The following is a 21439-nucleotide window of genomic DNA, read 5'->3' on the forward strand; positions in this document are numbered from 1 at the left end:
CCAAAACCCTACTAACATACCATGGTGCAGTAGTGGTTCCCATGGTGGCCTTTTACCCAACACCGAACCCAATACCAGAAGTCCCAAGACAGGAAGAGGCTGACCCCGTACTACAGGAGGTTCCAGGCCAGGAAGAACAGATTCCTGGTCAGAGTAATCCCATTCACGGTGGACTTGCCAACTCCATAGTCGTGGAATTATCTTTAGCAGAGCGGGCAGATACTACATCCGCAGTAGACAGTAGTACACCACATGAAGAGACACCGCTATTACGTAGATCACAGCGTAGTACCCAGGGTCAATTACCGGCCAGGTATGCAGATTACCAACTATAAAGCTCATAATGTGAATTGTATATATGTTATGCCGTATATAGTTAAACAGAAAATGTAGTATAGTCATTGTTATCAGTCTGCAACGTTTAAGCCCAGTGCCTACAGAGACTTGTCTGTATGAACTTATTGCATATTCTTGAACTTTTTATCAGCCCGGAGGCACTAAATCAAAGCTCCGGAAAGACTGCTTTTTGAACTTTGCTCCTCGCTCTTTTTGAACTTTCTTTAGACTTTATATTGATAACTCCGTTGGAAAAATGGAACTAAATTACTGGACACTAAGTACAGTGCCTTTCCTAATACCTTCAAGGATAGAACTGTATTAATGGATGCTATTTGAAGTGACTTTTTACAGAACTCTATTTTTGTTTCCTTGAGTGGTTTTTGTAACTTTTCATTTTTAAGACTCTGTACATATTAATTGTTATTTCAAAATGTTATTGTCCCACAGTCCCGGAGTACTGTTCTTAACTAAGGGGGAATGTGGCACCCCTAGGGGTATTTGCCACAAAAATAGTTACTGACAGTAAGTACAAATACTAAAATAGCAAGACTGCACTACCACCTCCGGCCAGAAGGGGGAGCTCCAGAGACTCCCCTTGATCCATTCTGGTCTGAGAGAAGAAATGGCAGTTGGGCCAAGGAGCTGAAAGTGAGAGGTCATACAGTTGAATCTCTAACAGCCCTGTGACTGTTACCAGGCCTAAATCACCGGCCTGAGGAGAAGAGGGATAGAGAAAAAGGACATTGTGAGAACCGGGTAGCATTAATCACTACCCAGAACAGGCGCAAAGACGGATACCGGATCCGTGGCTGTATTCATTATATATAATACAGCAACCGGAAAAACGTGAGGTGATATCAGCTTCACTAGGGCCGGACGCAGCAACAGACACAGAGTTCAGCGGTACTCCCAGAGGGGGTAAACCGATAAAAGGACTCGGGTTGCCCGTCGAACCAGGACCCGGAGGGGACAGATTGGGCCGGCAGCCAGTTCACATACAGCAGCAGGGCCACACAGATATTGCGTACAATAAGAGGCGAAGACCCCGGCAGGGTCAAAGTAACTCAGAGTTCCCATACAGACTCCGGTGACAGGACTGGTTGTAAATCCTTTTATGTTAAAGTAAACTGGTTAAACGTTTCAGTGCCTCAGTCTTTCATTTGGACAATAGCCATCTATCCAGGATCGAGATCGTCACCGCTGGGAGAACCTGCTGCTGATCAAGTAAGTGCCTGTCCCCTCATGATACCCCTTACACTGTGCATTGCCTGAGGCCACAGCACCGGGTCAAGCCACCCGTGACATCCCCCTCAAGAGACAGACTCCATTGGTCCGGTGCTGGGTATCCCGGTCTCCTGGGCGTCACATTATGTAGGAAAGATTGGTGGATAAAGGTGCTGGGCCCTGGAGGAGGTCACAACCCCTACCCCATATGTCTTACACAAAAAAAACTATAGTATTAAATTATTGTACAGGTGCACAAATATGCTATCTGGCCAATATACAGACGTATGCAATTCATCAGCGCACTGTAAATGTTAAAAGCATAAAGGTAATGAGTTAGCATTTTTTTTTATCAAAGAGAGCAAAAGCCATCAGACCACATTAAGGTGTAATGTCTTACCTCTCTTGGAGCCAAACTAGCCCCGTATACACCTTGATGTGGTTGGATGGCTTTTGCACTCTTTGATAAAAAAAAAGGTAACTCATTACCTTTACGATTTTAATCTTTGCAACAATATTGGAGTTCATGTATTTATTAGTCGCAATGTGCGGATGCATCATGTATGTATATCTGAGGACATATCACAGTGTAGAGGGATCATCATTATTCTCATTTGCACATGGAAACACGAGAAGCAATGGAAGGAAACTGAAAGGGAGAAGATACAGATTAGATATTAGAAAAAACTTTGTGACAGTGAGGGTGATCAATGAGTGGAACAGGCGGCCACGAGAGGTGGGGAGTTCTCCTTCAATGGAAGTCTACAAACAGAGGCTGGACAGATATCTGTCTGAGATGGTTCAGTGACTCCTACATTGAGCCGGGGGTTGGACACGATGACCCTAGAGTTCCCTTTCAACTCTAACATTCTAGGATTCCATGTATGGCTGGTTTAGCACATGAAGAAGGAAGTCATTTTGTGTTAGGGACTATCCATAATTAGCTAAACCTTGGTGTGGATGCATGGCGATCAAAAAACTAGCTAAATATCTTTAAGTTTTTTTTAGATCATCCTTGGTTAGCTACACCTTGCCATGGATGGATGGCTTTTACGCTCTTTGATCAAAAAAATTAGTGAAGTATCTTTATGTTTTTAATGTTCACAGCTCTATTGGAGTTCACATATCCAGTAGTCATAGAACGCTGACACATCGTGTATGTATATGATCATATATTGGCCACATAGCGTATTCGTGCACCTGAGCATTAATTTAATACTAAAGGTTTGTGGGCTCTATTTTTTATCTGTTGTGCTGTATGTAAATCTAGTCTTATCACCAAAGGGGGCATAGCCCTCAAGAAGTCTCCCATAGATAAGTGTTGAGGAACAACCCACTTGGCTAACAAGACTAGACTTTTATACAAGAAAAAGGATGCCATATCTCAGAAATGGAGAGGAGTAAGAACCAAATAAAAACATTGCTGTATTCAAGAGAATAGAGGCAATGTGAAAGCGACAGGTCCTTTTTAATGGGGCAAAGGACGGCAAATATATTCTACACTGGCATAGAGACATAACTGACTGACCTCCATTGTTGATACTTCCATACAATACTTGTGCTTTAGTTTTACCGATTGCTCCACTTCTCAGATCTGCCTCCACCTGCACCCCAGCTTATTACAGCCTCCTCTGTGACCGTCCAGTGTAATTATGGGAATTAAAATTTACATTACAAAATGAACCAGTATATTTTTTGCTCTTTTTCAGGTGCCCTCAGTGCTCCTGTTCTCCGCTCCATTACCAGTACTCCTCTTATTAATGGCACCAATGTGACCCTCCAGTGTGATGCCGGGAGCCAAAATGTGACATCTTACACTTTCTACCGAAATGGTCAGAAGATTATCTGCTCTGGACGTGTGATCTGCAGAGGATCATTCCTGGACTTCGCCCCGATATTTGAGAGTGACGGCGGATCCTACACCTGCACCATTGAAAACCCTGTCAGCTCCCACACCAGCAACTCCCTGAGTCTGACTGTGTACGGTAAGAATATAGAGAATGGGAAATAAATTAAAACTTGTAACCATTTAATCCATTTTTACTCCAAATGCCCTCAGTAGTGGCGGTGCTCACCTCTAAATAGATTTGCTTGTTGGCATGACTTGAAGCTCATGGGCCCCAGTTCTAAAGCTCCAACATGACATCCAACTTGAAGTTCATGGTCCCCAGGGCAAAAACTCCAATTATTGCAAGCCTTTCATACTAATGGTCTTTTGATATAGGCTAAAGGGACCTTTAGGACTCCCTAGGCTCCAGGGAAGGGGTGCAATTGCAACCCCTGCACCTATTATAGTTACGCCCCTTCTTTGGATGGTTCGTGCAGCAAAAAAATACATCTTTCCAGATGTGGGTTGAAGGAGATTGCAGCTACAATTCTGACCAGTTTTTTGGGAGTACTTTATGTTAAATTTTTTTTAGGCAGATGTTGGCGAAAGCAAAAAGTTGCAAAATTGCTGTGAAAAACAGCTATCAACAATTTTTTTCGCAACAGTTAGGCACAGAAGGAACAATGAATTCCCCCCATAGTTATCAACAAGTATAAATATTAATAATAATGAATAGTTCAATAATGTCAAAAACTTCTTGATCGTCAGGATCTCACTATTTAACGACCTAATACATTCACTACGCAGTCTTTATCTTCACTAATCCAATTAGGACCTGACATATAGGCCACCTTTGTCATTATCCTGCTAAATGATGATCCATGTAAGGGTCTGTACTCAGTCATAAATATATTGCCTTTACGGATAGACACAGATACCAACATACAGCCATATAAACTTTACTACGTGTGGGAGCAGCACAACACGCACGGGACGTTTTAAAAAATTTGCTCATCTTCTAACCATGCCCACATTATGCTGTCGCCTTTTTTCTGGCCTGAAATGTTCATCTTCGCATCTCCTAAATCTGCTTATTAGAAGCCAAAGAAGACGAAGCATTTTAGCAATGTTGCTTGTTGGTCATAGTTTGGCAGATATGGACATGAGGGGGAATCCAATGACCCGTAGCCAGAATACCAAATTCTGAGAATGTATGTATTCGGTATATTATATTGTGATCATTCTAAGCTTTTACAATCCAACCTTCATGTTTCTTTGTGTTTTGTATCTCAGTCCAGGTCTCTAATGTCGCGGTGACAAGTAATGTATCGGGACTTGTGTGGCCCGGATTAGATTCAGTGTCTCTACGATGTTCGGCTGATGGAACAAATGTCAGCTACTCGTGGAGCCTACAAGGGGCAGCGATATCCGGAGGAGGCCGATATCTCCTCACCGATAATAACGCCACGCTCACTATCAGCCCTGTCTCCACTGATGACAGCGGATCCTTCATATGTACGGCTACAAACATAATAAACAGCCTGAACAGCAGGAACGTGACGTTCAACCTGGCCTGTAAGTAGCACATCATGTCTGTCATTATAGTCTGTAATTTACGTAGGAAGGAATACAAGAGCACAGAAAGCAGCTCAACAACAGGTTTTTTTTTCACAAAATGGCAATGTGCTTGCTGGTGTCCACTGTATTTAAAGATATAACAGTTTGAGCTAAACAGAGGTAGTTGATTGTTTCATGAGCTGATACTTTTTCCTTTTTGCTGGCAGTCTCAACCACATCCTCCGCATTACCTACATACAGATTTGCACTCACCTCTTTCATAGAAACCCAACGTGTTAGTTAGACACGACTTATTCGTCATGAATCCGTATTCCAATGCCGTAGTCCAATGGATCCTCCATAATCCACATTGATGTCCCACGATGAACCCCATCTAAATGCTAGCATATGAGCCCCATTCAGAGCATGGGGCTGTCACACCAGCACACACTGCCAGATCGTGCAGTGCAATGTCTGCGACCAGCGGTGACGTTAGTAAGGTTACCGCCTGCCACAGTCAGTGCTGCAGGGCAATTGAACACTTGTTGCTAAACTCCCCACAGATTACAGCTGATGTGGTAGGATAACGATTGATTTTTCAGGGTATTTACTCATATTCATCTTTGGTTTTGTTCACAGCTCCGGTCTCGGCAGTGACGTTGACCAGTAACACATCGGCGGTGCTCTGGGCAGGAGAGGACTCGGCGTCTTTCCATTGCTCAGCTCAGGGTTCAGCCATCACCTTCTCCTGGAGACTGAATGGAACCCAAGTGTTATCAAAGCCTCCATATTCCATAACTCAGAGTGATTCTCCTCCCAACTCTAATCTCACCATCAGGCCCGTCTCCAAGAACGACACTGGACCATTCACCTGTACGGCATCCAACAGAGCTAATAGTATAACTAGTGGAGCAGCCAACCTCAATATCAACTGTGAGTAAAACATGTAATTCTGTCACTCTAATATATATATTTGTTATATCTAATCTATTTATCAAATTAGTCTATCATACAAGAGTAACACACTGCACTTAATGGTTGCAATTCCCATTGAGCGGCACTATACGCTTGATGGTTGCAGTCACATGTTCTGTACAAGACACTTGAAAGTTTCAATACTTAATTTTTAAGTTCACATTTTATAGTCCATCTATCAGGCCAATGGGACCTTGTTACAATATTATACTCCACTATACTGAGAATCAGGTTGATGAGGAAATGATTGTTACTTTTTCCTCATTCTACATGGCTTCTGTGAGTTTCTGGATTCTATCCGTTGCCACAGCCCGTCCTTTCTTTTTGGAGGGTTTGTACTTCATTGGTGAATCCTTGTGACAATCTGACATGTCGGATAGGGAATATATAAGTGGATATATAGATATTGGTAATATGTGTTTATTGCATCTATCGCTTTCCTACATCCCAGGGTCTCCCGATGGAAACATTAGCTGTACTGGCCAACCCATAGGACAGATCGTACAGCTCGGCTGCTCCTGGCCCGGAGGAAAACCTGCAGCCGATGTCACCATGATATTTGATGATGTGCGAAATACAAGCACTAATGAAGTGTACAGAAATGTGAGTTCTATCAGTAATATCCACGGGAGCAATCTCACCTGTAATGGTAACCAGAGGAGAACCTCAAGCTGCCTGGTTACATTTGGTAAGAAGTCCATTTTAGCTGTATGTATAATACTGTATTCTACTCTTGAGTAGTGACCAAAATGGAAATATCTATGGCCCCCGCTAACTCCTACTTTCTTCTTTCCTGCTGTTCTGCAATGTCATAGATTGACAAAACAGCAAAAACTATGGCAATGGAGAAGCCGTCTTGTGATGGACACTATTGGCACTTGCAGACCCATAAAGCTTTATTGGAGTCTGACCGGATTATGTCCATTTACGAGATAAAATAATAGTATGAATTTTGCAGTACGGGGGTCATCGCAAAAGGGCAAAAAGTTGCAACATTTCTGCACAAATACCCCTTAGAAAATTATAATTCACCCTCATAGTCGAAGACTGAAGTTAGTAAGATATCAGATTTTATGTTTTAGCTTGATAGTTGCAATATACACTAGGCCACATTCTGCTTATCAGTCGCTATCTAGTCCCGATGATGCAGAATACTCACTCAACTGTTTATTTGCTTCCTTTTCAGATGGGGAGGGCGGAGGAGGTCTTTGGTATGGGACATCCCTTACTCTGAGACCTCCTCCTGACCGCCACATATTTTCATGCTATTGTATAAAATGGGAAACACTAGCATACCAGTCTCAGGTCTTTCTCAGATGCATGGTTGATAAGTCCAGTTTTCCTTCTAGTCCTAAATTCATCCAAGCAAATAAACAGAATCCTCAAAATAAAACTTCTGAAGACTGGATAGGGGATAAAAAATAATAAAAGATTATATTCACCTGTCCTAGGCCCGTCCCTTTCCTATCCCGCTGGTGGGGCTTCCTACCCTGTCTTCTACTAGCGAACTCTGGTCTTCAGATCTTCCAGCACTGACTAGGCCACATCTGTAATACAAAAGACATCATTGGCCTCAATGACATGTGTCACACCCCTCGTGACCACGGCAGCACCCGGAGATCTGAAGACCAGAAACCTGGTGTCTAAAACCTGTAATATTGTTCTTAAAGTTGGATTTCTGGCCTCATTGCCATTAATTACCATCATAGCATCCTCGGACAGAGTATTGCAGTGCATCCTACTCAGGGGCGGACTGGGCCGGGTGGCAGGAAGAGGTCTTTCTACTACCTTGCCTGGCGCCCTAAACTACACACAATATTTAATATGCGATCTAGTCAATGATTTATAAAGTGGTGAAACTATATATCATCAAGTATATATTTGCCTCCTGCTTTCCTGCATTCCACCGTTATCTTAATTGCCTTGGCAGCAGCTGCCTGACATTGGTTGCTACAGATAAAGCTAGGTCACAAGGATGTATTTTCTCTCATCCGAGAGAATTGGGTCGATTGTGTAGATCACACTCTGATCAGAGTTTGATCAGAGTGTGATCATAGTGTAATCTGATTCTCCTGGATTAGAAGAAGATGGAGAAAAAAATGTCTCCATCTTCTCCATTCTATCAGTCCATGGAAATCAGACTGTTCTCTGATGTAATACGAGTGCAGGTAGACGTTTTCTTCCTACTCATTGACTTGCATGGTCGAGTGTGATCTGAATATAGAATCAAACTTGGACATGCTGCGATTTATTTTCTCGGACCGGTTTTTACATCAGTTTACACCAGTTCTGCCAAAATGGGCAACATTAGGGTAGGATGGGGTCGCGATGGAGGCTTGATGCCACAGCTGTAATTCATGACAAGCTGTGAGTTTCCTCATGTCTGTAATTTTACTCCAGTGTAGGATTTGTGGCGAGGAACATGGAGGGGCATGTTTCTTAATAAATCAGAGGCTTCTGATTCCAACACGACCCTCATCAAGACCGGCGCGAATGTTTCGATGAGTAGGGACCTTTGTGTTTACTACTTTTCACGTTCATCATGGTCATAATCATAAATGATTGTATGAGTGTCACTATTATTGATCATTGAAAGCCTCTGCTCATTTGTAAGGAGAAGAACATGTCTAGGGAATAACTATTTTGCATTTTCTGGATTTTATTCCCTTTTCCATCAGAGCCTCCTGTGTCTACGATCCATAAAAATGATACAGTTACTCCAGGTCTAGTCGGAGGTGCAGTCAACCTAACAGTGGATCTACAAGCTGGAGTCCGGTCGCGGGCCACTGCCCTGTCAGCTCAGGCCCTACCCGCTTCGTTCTCCTGGTACCAAGGCAATAGTGCTACTGCTATTCAGACTGGCGGTAAATTCAGGGTGGACTCCACTCTCTATGCATCCACTCTCAACATTGATAAGTTGACCGAGGTCGAATCGGGAGATTATAAATGTGTAGCCGAAAACTTTATTGGAAAAACAACCTTCCTTTTCAATGTTATAGTGTCCCAAAGCGGTAAGTCACGTCTGATGAATATATCATTTTCAATCTGACTACCATGAATAAGCTAATATGGGCGGGTATCCAACTGTGATCCATACTCTATCATGACCCCCTGATGATAAGAAGATCACAGCAATTAGTTGTTATTTGTGGGAGATATCAGCATCAGCTGCTCAATTTCCCTACAGTGACTACACAGGGGATATGAAAACAGAAACACATGGGCTACTTGCACAGTGAACAAGTCTGTAGGAACCTGTTCACACACCACCAAGAAACCTGAAGACACAAAAGAGCACAGTAAGACCAAAAACACTCTGTTGTAAAAACAAAATCACAGTAATAAGAAAGTGCTAGTAAAAAGATGGAAAAAACAGGGTATTTAGTTGATACATTTTTTGCAAAAAATGTGTACTAAGCTGCTCCACCAAACGTCAAGGTATACCCAGATAGAGCAGTCCTAACTGATGTATATAATCCCTATCTGATGTATTTAAAAACCTGATCATCTGTATAGTACCTGTATACGCAGGGTTCAGAGAGGGAATGTCCATGTGGACCTGCTAAATGGAACAGCTTTTGTGCAAATGACCCACAAGAAGTGGTGGATAACTCCCCAGTCTTGTAGACACAAGAGAACAATTATGGAAACAGAAACACATGGGCTACTTGCACAGTGAACAAGTCTGTAGGAACATGTTCACACACCACCAAGAAACTTGAAGACAAAAAAGAGCACAGTGAGGTCAAAAATACTCTGTTGTAAAAAAAAAAATCACAGTAATAAGCAAGTGCTAGTAAAAAGATGGAAAAAAACAGGGTATTTAGTGGATACGTTTTTTGGGGGGGACATTCCCTCTCTGAACCCTGCTTATACAGGTACTATACAGATGATCAGGTTTTAAATACATCAGAAAGGGATTATATACATTAGATAGGACTGCTCTATATAGGTATACCTTGACGTTTGGTGGAGCAGCTTAGTATACATTTTAAGCAAAAAACGTATTAACTAAATACCCTGTTTTTTTCCTTCTTTTTACTAGCACTTGCTTATTACTGTGATTTTTTTTTTACAACAGAGTATTTTTGGTCTTACTGTGCTCTTTTGTGTCTACAGGGGATATGAAGTATTACATAGGCTCTATTGCATTTATTGTTTATTTATTTTACACAATTGTGTAGCACTATTAATTCCACAGAAATTTACAGACATCATCGCTATTGGGTTAATAGTGTCATGTACAGATCTGCCAGCTTTACAGACAGAGGTTCTCTTTAGAGCCTCTCTACATATGGGTTATTAAACATAGATCTTGAATTGGATCCCCTTGCACCACCTCTGTTAGCTAAGAATTTAATAATTGGGTGTTTAAAATGCAAATTTAATATTTAATATGCAAATTCAGAGACGTAAAGGACATGAACGCTAGTGCCACCTTTTTGGAAATAGCAATCCTAAAAGTCAGTATTAACCTTTTGACAAGCCTTACCACATGACTTAGGATAAAAAACAGAATCTCTATTTGCCGAGACGTTTTAGCTGTGTTGACCCTCCTTAGTGCAAAGCAGGAGATTGATGTGGCTGTAAGAGAGACCTCTGACTGGGGTCTAAGGGATGTTTCTCCTTGTGGAGAGCGACATGCCTGATATGCCACGTTAAAGGGCCATATAGGCCATGCAATCCTCCTCTAGGTAAATAAATACGCAAATTGCCTCTTTAGAGAGGAAGAAGATAAACTCTAGTGACACTAATTGGAAGTACCAATCCTAAAAGTCAATATAAATCCTTTATCAAGCCTTGCAACATAACTTAGGATAAAAGCCAAAGCAGAATCTCAATTTGCAGACACGTGTTTCGGGGTGTTTGCCTCTCCTCAGTGCAATTCATAACTGGATTTATTCATAGGTTTTCTACATCAGGCAGTTGTCTTGCTGTCCATAGTATTATAATACTTAGCGTCCATACTCTTACATTATTTTATGTGAACCCCACATATTTCAGGTCTCATATATTACACAGTTAACAGGCTTTGATTATTTTGTGTCTTGTAAATCAGCAGTATATTCTAGTGCCTATACCCTGTATTGTGCTGTAACCCAATATGTGAAGTCAACCATGAAATATAAGCTACCCAGTTCTAGCTTCCAACTGGTTGAGTATTACCATTGACATACAGCTACAATAATGGCTCAAAAAAGTGGAAAATAGTTCCTGAATATGTTCTTTATCTCCTTTTTTTATTGTGACTTTGTATGCTCTTTATTTTCTAGGTGGTGGTTCTAGTAGTGGACTGGACGGTGGGGCGATCGCCGGGATTGTTATAGGAGTACTTGCTGGTGTTGCATTAATAGGAGTCATCGCATTCTTCATATTGAAGAAACGTATGTACCCGTTACGTTGTGTATAGCTGTATCTACTGTATTAACGTTCAAATAGAATTTTTTCGTTGTTTCCCGTTTTTAACCCCTTTCTGACCTCGGATGGGATAGTACGTCCAAGGTCAGATCCCCTGCTTTGATGTAGGGCTCCGCGGTGAGCCCGCACCAAAGCCGGGACATGTCAGCTGTTTTGAACAGCTGACATGTGCCCGTAATAGGCGCGGGCAGAATCGCGATCTGCCCGCGCCTATTAACTAGTTAATTGCCGCTGTCAAACGCAAACAGCGGCATTTAGCTACCGCATCCGGCCGGAAATGACGGCATCACCGACCCCCATCACATCATCGGGGGTCGGCGATGCGTCTCCATTGTAACCATAGAGGTCCTAGAGACCTCTATGGTTACTGATCGCCGGTAGCTGTGAGTGCCACCCTGTGGTCGGCGCTCACAGCACACCTCCATTTCTGCTACATAGCAGCGATCATCAGATCGCTGCTATGTAGCAGAGCCGATCGCGTTGTGCCTGCTTCTAGCCTCCCATGGAGGATATTGAAGCATGGCAAAAGTAAAAAAAAAAAGTTAAAATAAATGTGAAAAAAATAAAAAAAATATAAAAGTTTAAATCACCCCCCTTTCGCCCCAATCAAAATAAATCAATAAAAAAAAATCAAATCTACACATATTTGTTATCGCCGTGCTCAGAATCGCCCGATCTATCAATTAAAAAAAAGCATTAACCTGATCGCTAAACGGCGTAGCGAGAAAAAAATTCGAAACGCCAGAATTACATTTTTTAGGTCGCCGCGACATTGCATTAAAATGCAATAACGGGCGATCAAAAGAACGTATCTGCACCAAAATGGTATAATTAAAAATGACATCTCGGCACGCAAAAAATAAGCCCTCAACCGACCCCAGATCACGAAAAATAGAGACGCTATGAGTATCGGAAAATGGCGCAATTTTTTTTTTTTTTTCTAGCAAAGTTTGGAATTTGTTTTCACCACTTAGATAAAAAATAACCCAGTCATGTTTGGTGTCTATGAACTCGTACTGACCTGGAGAATCATAATGGCAGGTCAGTTTTAGCATTTAGTGAACCTCGCAAAAAAGCCAAACAAAAAACCAGTGTGTGAGATTGCACTTTTTTTGCAATTTCACCGCATTTGGAATTTTTTCCCGGTTTCTAGTACATGACATGCTAAAACCAATGATGTCGTTCAAAAGTACAAGTCGTCCCGCAAAAAATAAGCCCTCACATGACCATATTGACGGAAAAATAAAAAAGTTATGGCTGTGGGAAGGAGGGAAGTGAAAAACGAACGCGGAAAAATGAAAAATCCCAAGGTCATGAAGGGGTTAAAGGGACACTGTCACCTGAATTTGGAGGGAACAATCTTCAGCCATGGAGGCGGGGTTTTGGGGCTTTTGATTCACCCTTTCCTTACCTGCTGGCTGCAATATTGGATTGCAGTTCATTCTCTGTCCTCCGTAGTACACGCCTGCGCAAGGCAAGATTACCTGTACTACGGAGGACAGAGAATGAACTTCAATCCAATATTGCAGCCAGCGGGTAAGGAAAGGGTGAATCAAAAGCCCCAAAACCCCGCCTCCATGGCTGAAGATTGTTCCCTCCAAATTCAGGTGACAGTGTCCCTTTAATGTCAGTAATTCTAGATTATTGCTTCAGTGATTGTCTACATTAAAGCATTGCTGAGTAACCCTTCTTTGATATATGTAATCTGAAAGCTAGCAGATACTTGCAAATTGCAGTTAATATACAAATATTAATTTATTGCGCATTTTTATTGTATTATATCTATTTTTTATTCATTATTTAATCAGGTAAAATCCCAGAAGCAGCATATGAAGATCCAGATTTTCCAACACCACACGTTTATGAAACTAAACTTCCAGAAATAACGGTAATGTGTGATGTAGCAATTGGGATAAAAATTAACTTTTATTATAAACGTTTATAAAAATATATATATGAGCTGCGCAACCCAAAGTGCATAAGACAAACATACATAAAATCGTATGATATACCAAGCGTTTGCGCGTAGTCACCGCTATTCTATTGGAACATGAATCCTCCTAGCATGAGAGGTGACTACCAAGGAAGGTGACGGGCACAAGGGGGCATTCTTTGCGTCTGGAGGAGAGAAGGTTTTTCCACCAACATAGAAGAGGATTCTTTACTGTTAGGGCAGTGAGAATCTGGAATTGCGTGCCTGAGGAGGTGGTGATGGCGAACTCAGTCGAGGGGTTCAAGAGAGGCCTGGATGTCTTCCTGGAGCAGAACAATATTGTATCATACAATTATTAGGTTCTGTAGAAGGACGTAGATCTGGGGATTTATTATGATGGAATATAGGCTGAACTGGATGGACAAATGTCTTTTTTCGGCCTTACTAACTATGTTACTATGTTACTATGTTACTATATGGCCGGGATCACACATACGCAAGATACGGCCGAGTCAGGTGAAAACTCAGGTCTGGCGCCGGCACTCCGGAGCAGAGCTTGCAGCTCCATGTATTGCTGTGCAGCTGCATGCTCCGCTCCGGAGTGCCGGCGCCAGACCTGAGTTTTCACCTGACTCGGCCGTATCTCGCGTATGTGTGATCCCGGCCTAATGTCTATACTATACACAGCACTTATGTATCAATCAAGATCACGTGCTGAATATCCAATTAACTCTATATTTGCTCAACGGAGACCTAGTAATTCCAGCCCAGGTAGAAGTGCTGAAAAACATAAATCTGATAAGTACAAACATTCCACCACGCAGGCCACCGGTTCAAGGTGAAATTGATGGGCTAATCAACTGGTGTGGGTGTATACAATAGTCTTAGTTCTCCTTCTCAGGTTTTATGATAGAGATAATGGTGGAAAATTCAGTATACAGTCGTAACCAGAATTTTCCATCTACTATATAAAAAGACACATCTGCAGGTTTTTCTCAATTTCTGACATGAAATGAGAATAAACCTTTCCCGTGTAAGGTCAATTAGGATTACCATAATTATTCATATTTGCCAAATGCCAGAATAATGAAAGATAGAGAATGGTTTAAGGATTTTTATGACATACTGCAAAGTCAAAAGTTTACAGACATTAAGATTACTATGGATTTAAACAATTCTGGAATGTCCATATGATGATGTCATGTGTTTGATAGTTTTTTTGACAACATCTGAGTTAATTAGAGACACACGTGGGTGTATTTTAATGCACACCTGAAACACACTGCTTCTTTGTGTAGCATCATGGGAAAGTCTCAAGAAATCAGCCACGATATCAGGAAGATAATTGTGGACTTTCACAAGTCTGGCTCATCCTTGGGTACAATTTCAAGATACCTGAGGATGCCTAATTCATCTGTACAAACAATTATACGCAAGTACAAACAAGCTAGCAATGTGCAGTCATCATACTGCTCAGGAAGGAGATGGGTACTGTGTCCCAGAGATGAACTTGCTTTGGTCCGATATGTGCATATTAACACAAGGACAAAAGCAAATGACTTTGTGAAGATTATGGCGGAAGTTGGTAAGATTGTGTCAATATCCACAGAGAAATGAGCACTGTATCAACATGGGCTGAAAGGCCACTCTGCCACAAAGAAGCCATTACTCCAAAAGGAACAAAAAAACAAACAGATTAATATTTGTTGGCCAGCATAACTACATGTGGGGGTTGCCTGGTTTATAGGGAATCCCCACATGTACTTATGCTGGCTATCAGATGTAAATCATTCAGATGCGTCAATAAAAACGACATTTCCGAGCACTAAAGAATACTCGAAGGACCCCCAAGCATGCTCGGGAAATCTCGAGTAACGAGTATATTCACTCATCACCTTTTTTTTTTAGTATTTAGCGCAGATAAACTTGCAGCAACTTTATTAACCTAGGGGGTAAAAATAGCTCCACAGTAAAGAAATTTTTTTTTTCCATTCGTTTCAAGGAGAACAAAACACCACCAAGAAAGGAAGAAGGAAATTATCAGGTAACCTAATTTATTGGGGTAGGGTTTTTTTTTGTCTGCTTTAGAAAAATATATACCTGGCCGGATCATAGAGGGAATATACACATAGTGCAGAGATGGCCAAAAAGATTTGTTGTTATCATACAGTAAATCCATGAAAGACCACAAGTCTCTCCAATAATCAGAGATATCATCAACTCATAAGACGGAGACAGAAAGATGCCCAAAAATACAGTGCCAAACACAGTGATCCGCAACACAGTGCCTCAAATACAATGAACCCAACCCATTATACAATGCTGTAGATAAGCACTGAAAGGCCGTGGCCGTAACTCATATCGGCCAAACCTGGTGACAGGCTCGCATTAAGGAAGTGGGTAGTAATAAAAGATTATTTAATCCGGATTGATGCGTAGACTACCGTAATTTTTCCCAATTTGACCTCAACCAAATGTTAGTCTTACTGAAGCCACGGTCCTATATTGGGTGAAAAGGATGGATATAATATTGGGAGCTGCTGGTGATGACCCAGCTTTCATGGTCTATGTGGGAACCAACAGCCGAGAACATGGAAGGACTCGGAATGTAAGAATAGTTTTAAATAACAAGAGTCCAAGCTGAAGGACAGGGCCTTCAATGTCGTATCCTATGCATTTCTGCCTGTGGCATCTTCAGTTCTGGAACAACGCTGGGAGCTTAGGGTGTTTGTTAAATCTATGGAATAGGCTTATACTAGATTCCTTGATAGGGCGTTGATCCAGGGAACTAGTCTGATTGCCGTATGTGGAGTCGGGAAGGAATTTCTTTTTCCCCAATGTGGAGCTTACTCTTTGCCACATGGTTTTTTTTTGCCTTCCTCTGGATCAACATGTTGGGGCATGTTAGGTTAGGCGATGGGTTGAACTAGATGGACGTAAAGTCTTCCTGCAACGTTAATAACTATGTTAACGTGGTTTTGTCATCTCTATAAATTGTGGCATACTGTCAAAAAAATGGAAGGGGCCTCAAGTTTGCAATCCAATGAATCTAGGAGGGCGACAAAGCACTCAAGAAGACCGAGGTCCCCTCATTCTCAGAAATGGTGAGGGTCATATAAGTTGGGCCTCCAGTGATCCGAAGTGATTCTACCCCAGTGTTATGGTTTTCCTTACCTAGATGGGAACATAGCTTTGAATTTTGGCGTAAGGTGAAGAATTTAGGAATGAGAAGTGAGGATAAATGAAAATATAGACGGTCAAAGAGGGTCAGACTATATTGGTGGGTGGACGCTGACGGTATTGATGGCAGCGGATAGGGAGATCAAGGTGTACAAACCTGTACTGAAGGAAAATGTCTGCACAATGGAAAGAAATTGCGTTAATCAAACTGAAAGCGGAACACTCCCTGACGACTTTATGTGTACAATGGCCAACGCCAGAAGTTTAGGAAACAAAATGAGAACTGGGTGCTGGAGGATCTGAAACAGGATATTATTAAGTTACCGTCTTGTGAGCTGTTTTGCAAAGAAAGTCATGTAAACGCAATGATTTGTGCTCGCCTCTCATTACTGATTCGTTTTTTCCCCTCCATTACAGGAATTAACACATGGCAATAAATCAGTATACCACACTGTGATGCCAGGCGCTGGAAGATAACCGAAATAATATAGCACAAGCAGTGCGCCCCTCTACGGTCCATTATCTGCTCTGCTACAATGTACCGTCTCCTCCCGTTGTACAAAGTCTTTGCAATGGATTTTGCGATGTTATGTAACTACCGCTTTCTTGGGAAATTCCAAAAGTGAGCAAAACTACAAAGCGAGCGCAGAATTGTAGCTTTTTTTTTGTCCTTGGAGCTTGTGAACACCTTAAATCTTGAACCGTTTGTATTTTTTATGGTACGTCACTTTGATTTAATAAAATAAAATTGTATTTACTTTATTTTTTTTTTATATATATATATACTTACACAAAATGAATTTGTCTGATAAGGAGAGGGGTTTTTGCATTTTTTTTCTGATATTTGTTTACAATTCATTTTATTACTATGCAATGGCTAGAATTACATGACGGGCAGTTGTTAGGGTTTGCTGTAACCGAGGTTAATGTAGGTAAACCCTAGAGACCTTTATAAAGCTCAGGAATCACAAGTTAATAGTTATGAGTGAACGTGTTTGGATAAGGCGTTATCTGAGCATGCTCGGGTGCTAATAGAGTGTCTTCGGCGTGCTCGAAAAATAGGTTTGAGTCCTAGCGACTGCATGTCTCGCAGCTGTTTTACAGAGAAGAGGACTCAGATTTATTTTTCGAGCACGCCAAAGACACTAGATTAGCACCCGAGCATGCTCAGATAACGCCTTATCATAGCACATTCACTCATCAGTACTAGTTAAACCTTAGGTCCTGGTGATTAGTATAACCAGCTTCCAATGTGGAACATGTGAGGTGGCTGCTGCCAAGTGATTTAAGTATAAAGCACCTGCACAGGTCTGTTATTTACGGCCATAATACGCAGAAAATAGTGGTCCGTAGCTCCTCCGTAGGCAGGGTGTGTCAGCGTATTTTGCGCATGGCATCCTCCGTATGTAATCCGTATGGCAGCCGTACTGCGAGATTTTCTTGCAGGCTTGCAAAACGGACATACAATGGATCCATGGGCTCAAATAATCGTAAAAACATATATACTGTCTATATATATATATATATATATATATATATATATCAGTGAGACACACATATATATATATATTAATATTTCATACAGCGCTAGATAGTTAGTAGTGTGTATGTGCAAAATTTGGGCACTCTAGCTATTAAATTAAAGGGTTAAATCGCGGAAAAAATTGTCGTGGGCTCCCGCGCAATTTTCTCCTCCAGAATGGTAAAGCCAGTGACTGAGGGCAGATATTAATAGCCTGGAGAGGGTCCACGGTTATTGCCCCCCCCCCCCGGCTAAAAACATCTGCCCCCAGCCACCCCAGAAAAGGCACATCTGGAAGATGCGCCTATTCTGGCACTTGGCCACTCTCTTCCCATTCCCGTGTAGCGGTGGGATATGGGGTAATGAAGGGTTAATGTCACCTTGCTATTGTATGGTGACATTAAGCCAGATTAATAATGGAGAGGCGTCAATTATGACACCTATCCATTATTAATCCAACAACATGAAATGGTTAAAAAAACACACACACATTATTGCAAAGTATTTTAATGAAATAAATACACAGGTTGTTGTAATATTTTATTATACTGGTAATCCACCTGAAGACCCTTGTCACCTGAAACAAATGTAAACAAAACAAACAACAATATTCCATACCTTCCGACGATCAGTCTCGTCCCACGCTGTAAATCCATCTGAAAGGGTTAACTAATTTTACAAGCAGAAGCTCTGCTAATGCAGCTGTGCTCCTGCCTGTAAAAACCCGGTGAATGAATGGAATGTAGGTGAATGACCTGTAGTTACCTCGAGTTGCGGTGATGCGCCCTCTGCTGGATGAACTCATATAAACTCGAGCCTGGGAACTTTTCAGAATATTTTCCCAGGCATTCGCAGGCTTCTGCTTGGAATATGTGTGACAATTCCCCAAAGTCACAAGCCATCAAACAAAGAAGAACTGCTTACATTTTGGCGCCAAAAGCAGTGTGAAAGACTGGTGGAAAGCTGCCCAGACGCATGAAAGCTCTGAAAAATAAGGTTATTCCACACAATATTGATTTCTGAACTGTTCCTGAGTTAAAACATTACTATTGTTGTGTCTAAATGATTACGAACTTGTTTTCTTTGCATTATTTGAGGTCTGAAAGCCCTGGGTTTTTCTTTTAATTTTAACCATTTTTCTTTCTCAGAAAAAAATACAAAATTTATTACTTGGAAATTCGGAGACCTGTCAGAAGTTTATAGAATAAAAGAATAATTTACAAAAATTATACCTAGAAAGAGAAAAATCAGACAAACTGAACATTTTGCAGTGGCCTCTTCATTTTTGCCAGAGCTGTATTTTTGGTGTAAGCTGGCGCAAGTTATACCCCAGTTCGGCCCACTTTGCTGGGTGAAACTGGCATGAAAACCATGCAAAACCATGAGTTGAATAAATCACGTTGAATGAACGTTTGGCAGGAACATAATCATGCTGACTTGATAATCATGCTACCAAGTAATTCTTTTCATACAATGCATATATGTGAGGGACGAGGAAGGCCCCATAGCTTCTCCAGGGATCCCCCTCCTCTCCTGAAATGTGGCCTCCACACATATGTCAGTTATAATTATCTTTTTTTTTAATAAAATAATAAACATCACAAATCAGCAAATAAAATGGAAATACTTGGTGTTACTGTAATCTTAATGACCCGCACAAAACAGCAATAAGATTATTTACGGGGATCGGTAAATGGCATAATACAAAAATGGCATGATTGATACTTTCATGAAAACTGTGCCCACTGTGCATCTAAAGACTCTGCTGAACTGTGCATTTTTGTTGCTTTTTTGTTGTTGTTGTTGTTGTTGTTGTTGCTTTTTTTTCTCTGGAGCCTAAAAAAATATGAATAAAAAACTGCAGTTGCTTTTTAAGTGCAGAATCAAAGCTTTTCTGTGCTATAAAAAAACACATTAAAAATGCAGCTTTACATCTGCTCCAGAAACTCATCAAATAAGGGGAAGAAGATTGTTATTGTGTAGGTCGGTGTGGACACCAGCAGAAAAAAAAAACACATTATTTATGCTACATGTGAACACAGCCTGATACAATAAAGCCAGATGTCATGTAGTGAAGCTACATAAAGTTGAGAATGTTCTGGCGGCTAAAGCTGTGATTGAATGAACACAAAATAAATCCAAAAAGTCCCAACTAGAGATGAGCAGGACACACAGCTGGCTAATCAAAACCTGCGCCGGGGACGCCAGATGGTCAGAGATTTGCAGCCTCCTGTCCAGCCACCAGCTGCCACTGATCTAGACGCTGGACCAGAGACTCGTGAATTGATCCACTCATCTCTAGTCCCAACTGTTCCAGATACAGTGGACAGTACTTGGTCTGGTCTACACCCTGCTGTCTTTGGCGTCTGCTGAATTTTTCTCACTGCCATCATCCCTCTGACATCTGCTCCTGCCAGGGGATAAAGGAAAGGTAAATGGGCAAAAATTGGGGCAGGGCCAGACTGGCCATCTGGCAATTCTGGGAAATGCCCGAAGGGACTGTTTGGTTATGGGCTGCCTTGTCTGCTACCTTGTTAACAGAATCGGTGCTCTCAAGACACCCATACTGTTAAGAGTTGTGATGGAGCTGCTGACTCCGTCACTTACCCCAGCAGGCCACGGGTATCAATAGAAATATTGATCTTGTAAAAAAACTTCCTTTCCTCTATCCAGGGTAGTATTAATAATATATCCCATCTGGTTCATGGGGATGGGGACAACATGGGCCTGTGTCAATTCAAATGTCAGGACTGAATTACATCCCCAGTCTGTACCAGGATTGGGGTGTGGCTTAGTACCCCACAAGTCACACTGTACATCCATGCACAAGGCACTGTAGTAGCAAGAATGTAAATAAAAACGTGTTTTTCATCTTTTTTTATCAACTTTGTTGTGGAGATGCAGGGCACTGATATTATTGTTGCCAAATACACTAATTTTCTTATCAATTTAATCAGGTTTTCATTTTGTTTATCTCTGTGGGCGTGTACTTTCACCCCACTATGACATTGTCCAATCATAAAAAGACAGCTTCCATAGAGAGGAAAAAGGACACGCCCACAGTTCTGACCAAAATGAAACATCCAAAGAGAAGGTCAGAACTGTGCCAGCGTGATCGTGCAAGACTTTATCTATCATCCCCTCCGGCACTTGCTTTTAGTAAAGTGATGGGAGAGGCGGTGACTGCAACATCAGAGTGATGGAATAGCTGGAAGATGAAGGACTGTCACGGGATTAGCTGAGGACGAGGAGAGCAGACCTACTACAGGTAAATATCACACTGACACGGCACCTTCTTTATGGGTATTTCATTATCTTCAGAACTGTTGACGTCTACTTTTTCCTCCTTAAAATGCTTACTTCTTATAATTGGACAGTCATAGTGAGGTGAAAGTACAAACCCACAGAGCTAGATCAGATGTAATGCCCTGTTGATTGATAAGAAAATTATTATACTTGTCAT

At 41.5% G+C, this 21439-nt stretch overlaps 1 protein-coding gene across 1 annotated transcript in view; it reads left to right on the forward strand.

Annotated features, from left to right (window-relative positions):
• The window catches only part of LOC138651411 (carcinoembryonic antigen-related cell adhesion molecule 1-like), a 32669-nt gene extending 15453 nt beyond the window's left edge, over positions 1-17216 (forward strand). The window contains exons 4-12 of the mRNA XM_069741594.1: positions 3273-3548; positions 4685-4966; positions 5588-5881; positions 6375-6611; positions 8602-8934; positions 11197-11307; positions 13150-13229; positions 15277-15318; positions 16872-17216. Coding sequence (XP_069597695.1) covers positions 3273-3548; positions 4685-4966; positions 5588-5881; positions 6375-6611; positions 8602-8934; positions 11197-11307; positions 13150-13229; positions 15277-15318; positions 16872-16931 — 1715 coding nt within the window. The 3' untranslated portion in view covers positions 16932-17216. The remainder of the gene's footprint in view (positions 1-3272; positions 3549-4684; positions 4967-5587; positions 5882-6374; positions 6612-8601; positions 8935-11196; positions 11308-13149; positions 13230-15276; positions 15319-16871) is intronic.
• Positions 17217-21439: the final 4223 nt, after the last annotated feature.

The sequence above is a fragment of the Ranitomeya imitator genome, chromosome 10 (assembly GCF_032444005.1).
Source record: "Ranitomeya imitator isolate aRanImi1 chromosome 10, aRanImi1.pri, whole genome shotgun sequence".
NCBI lineage: Eukaryota > Metazoa > Chordata > Amphibia > Anura > Dendrobatidae > Ranitomeya > Ranitomeya imitator.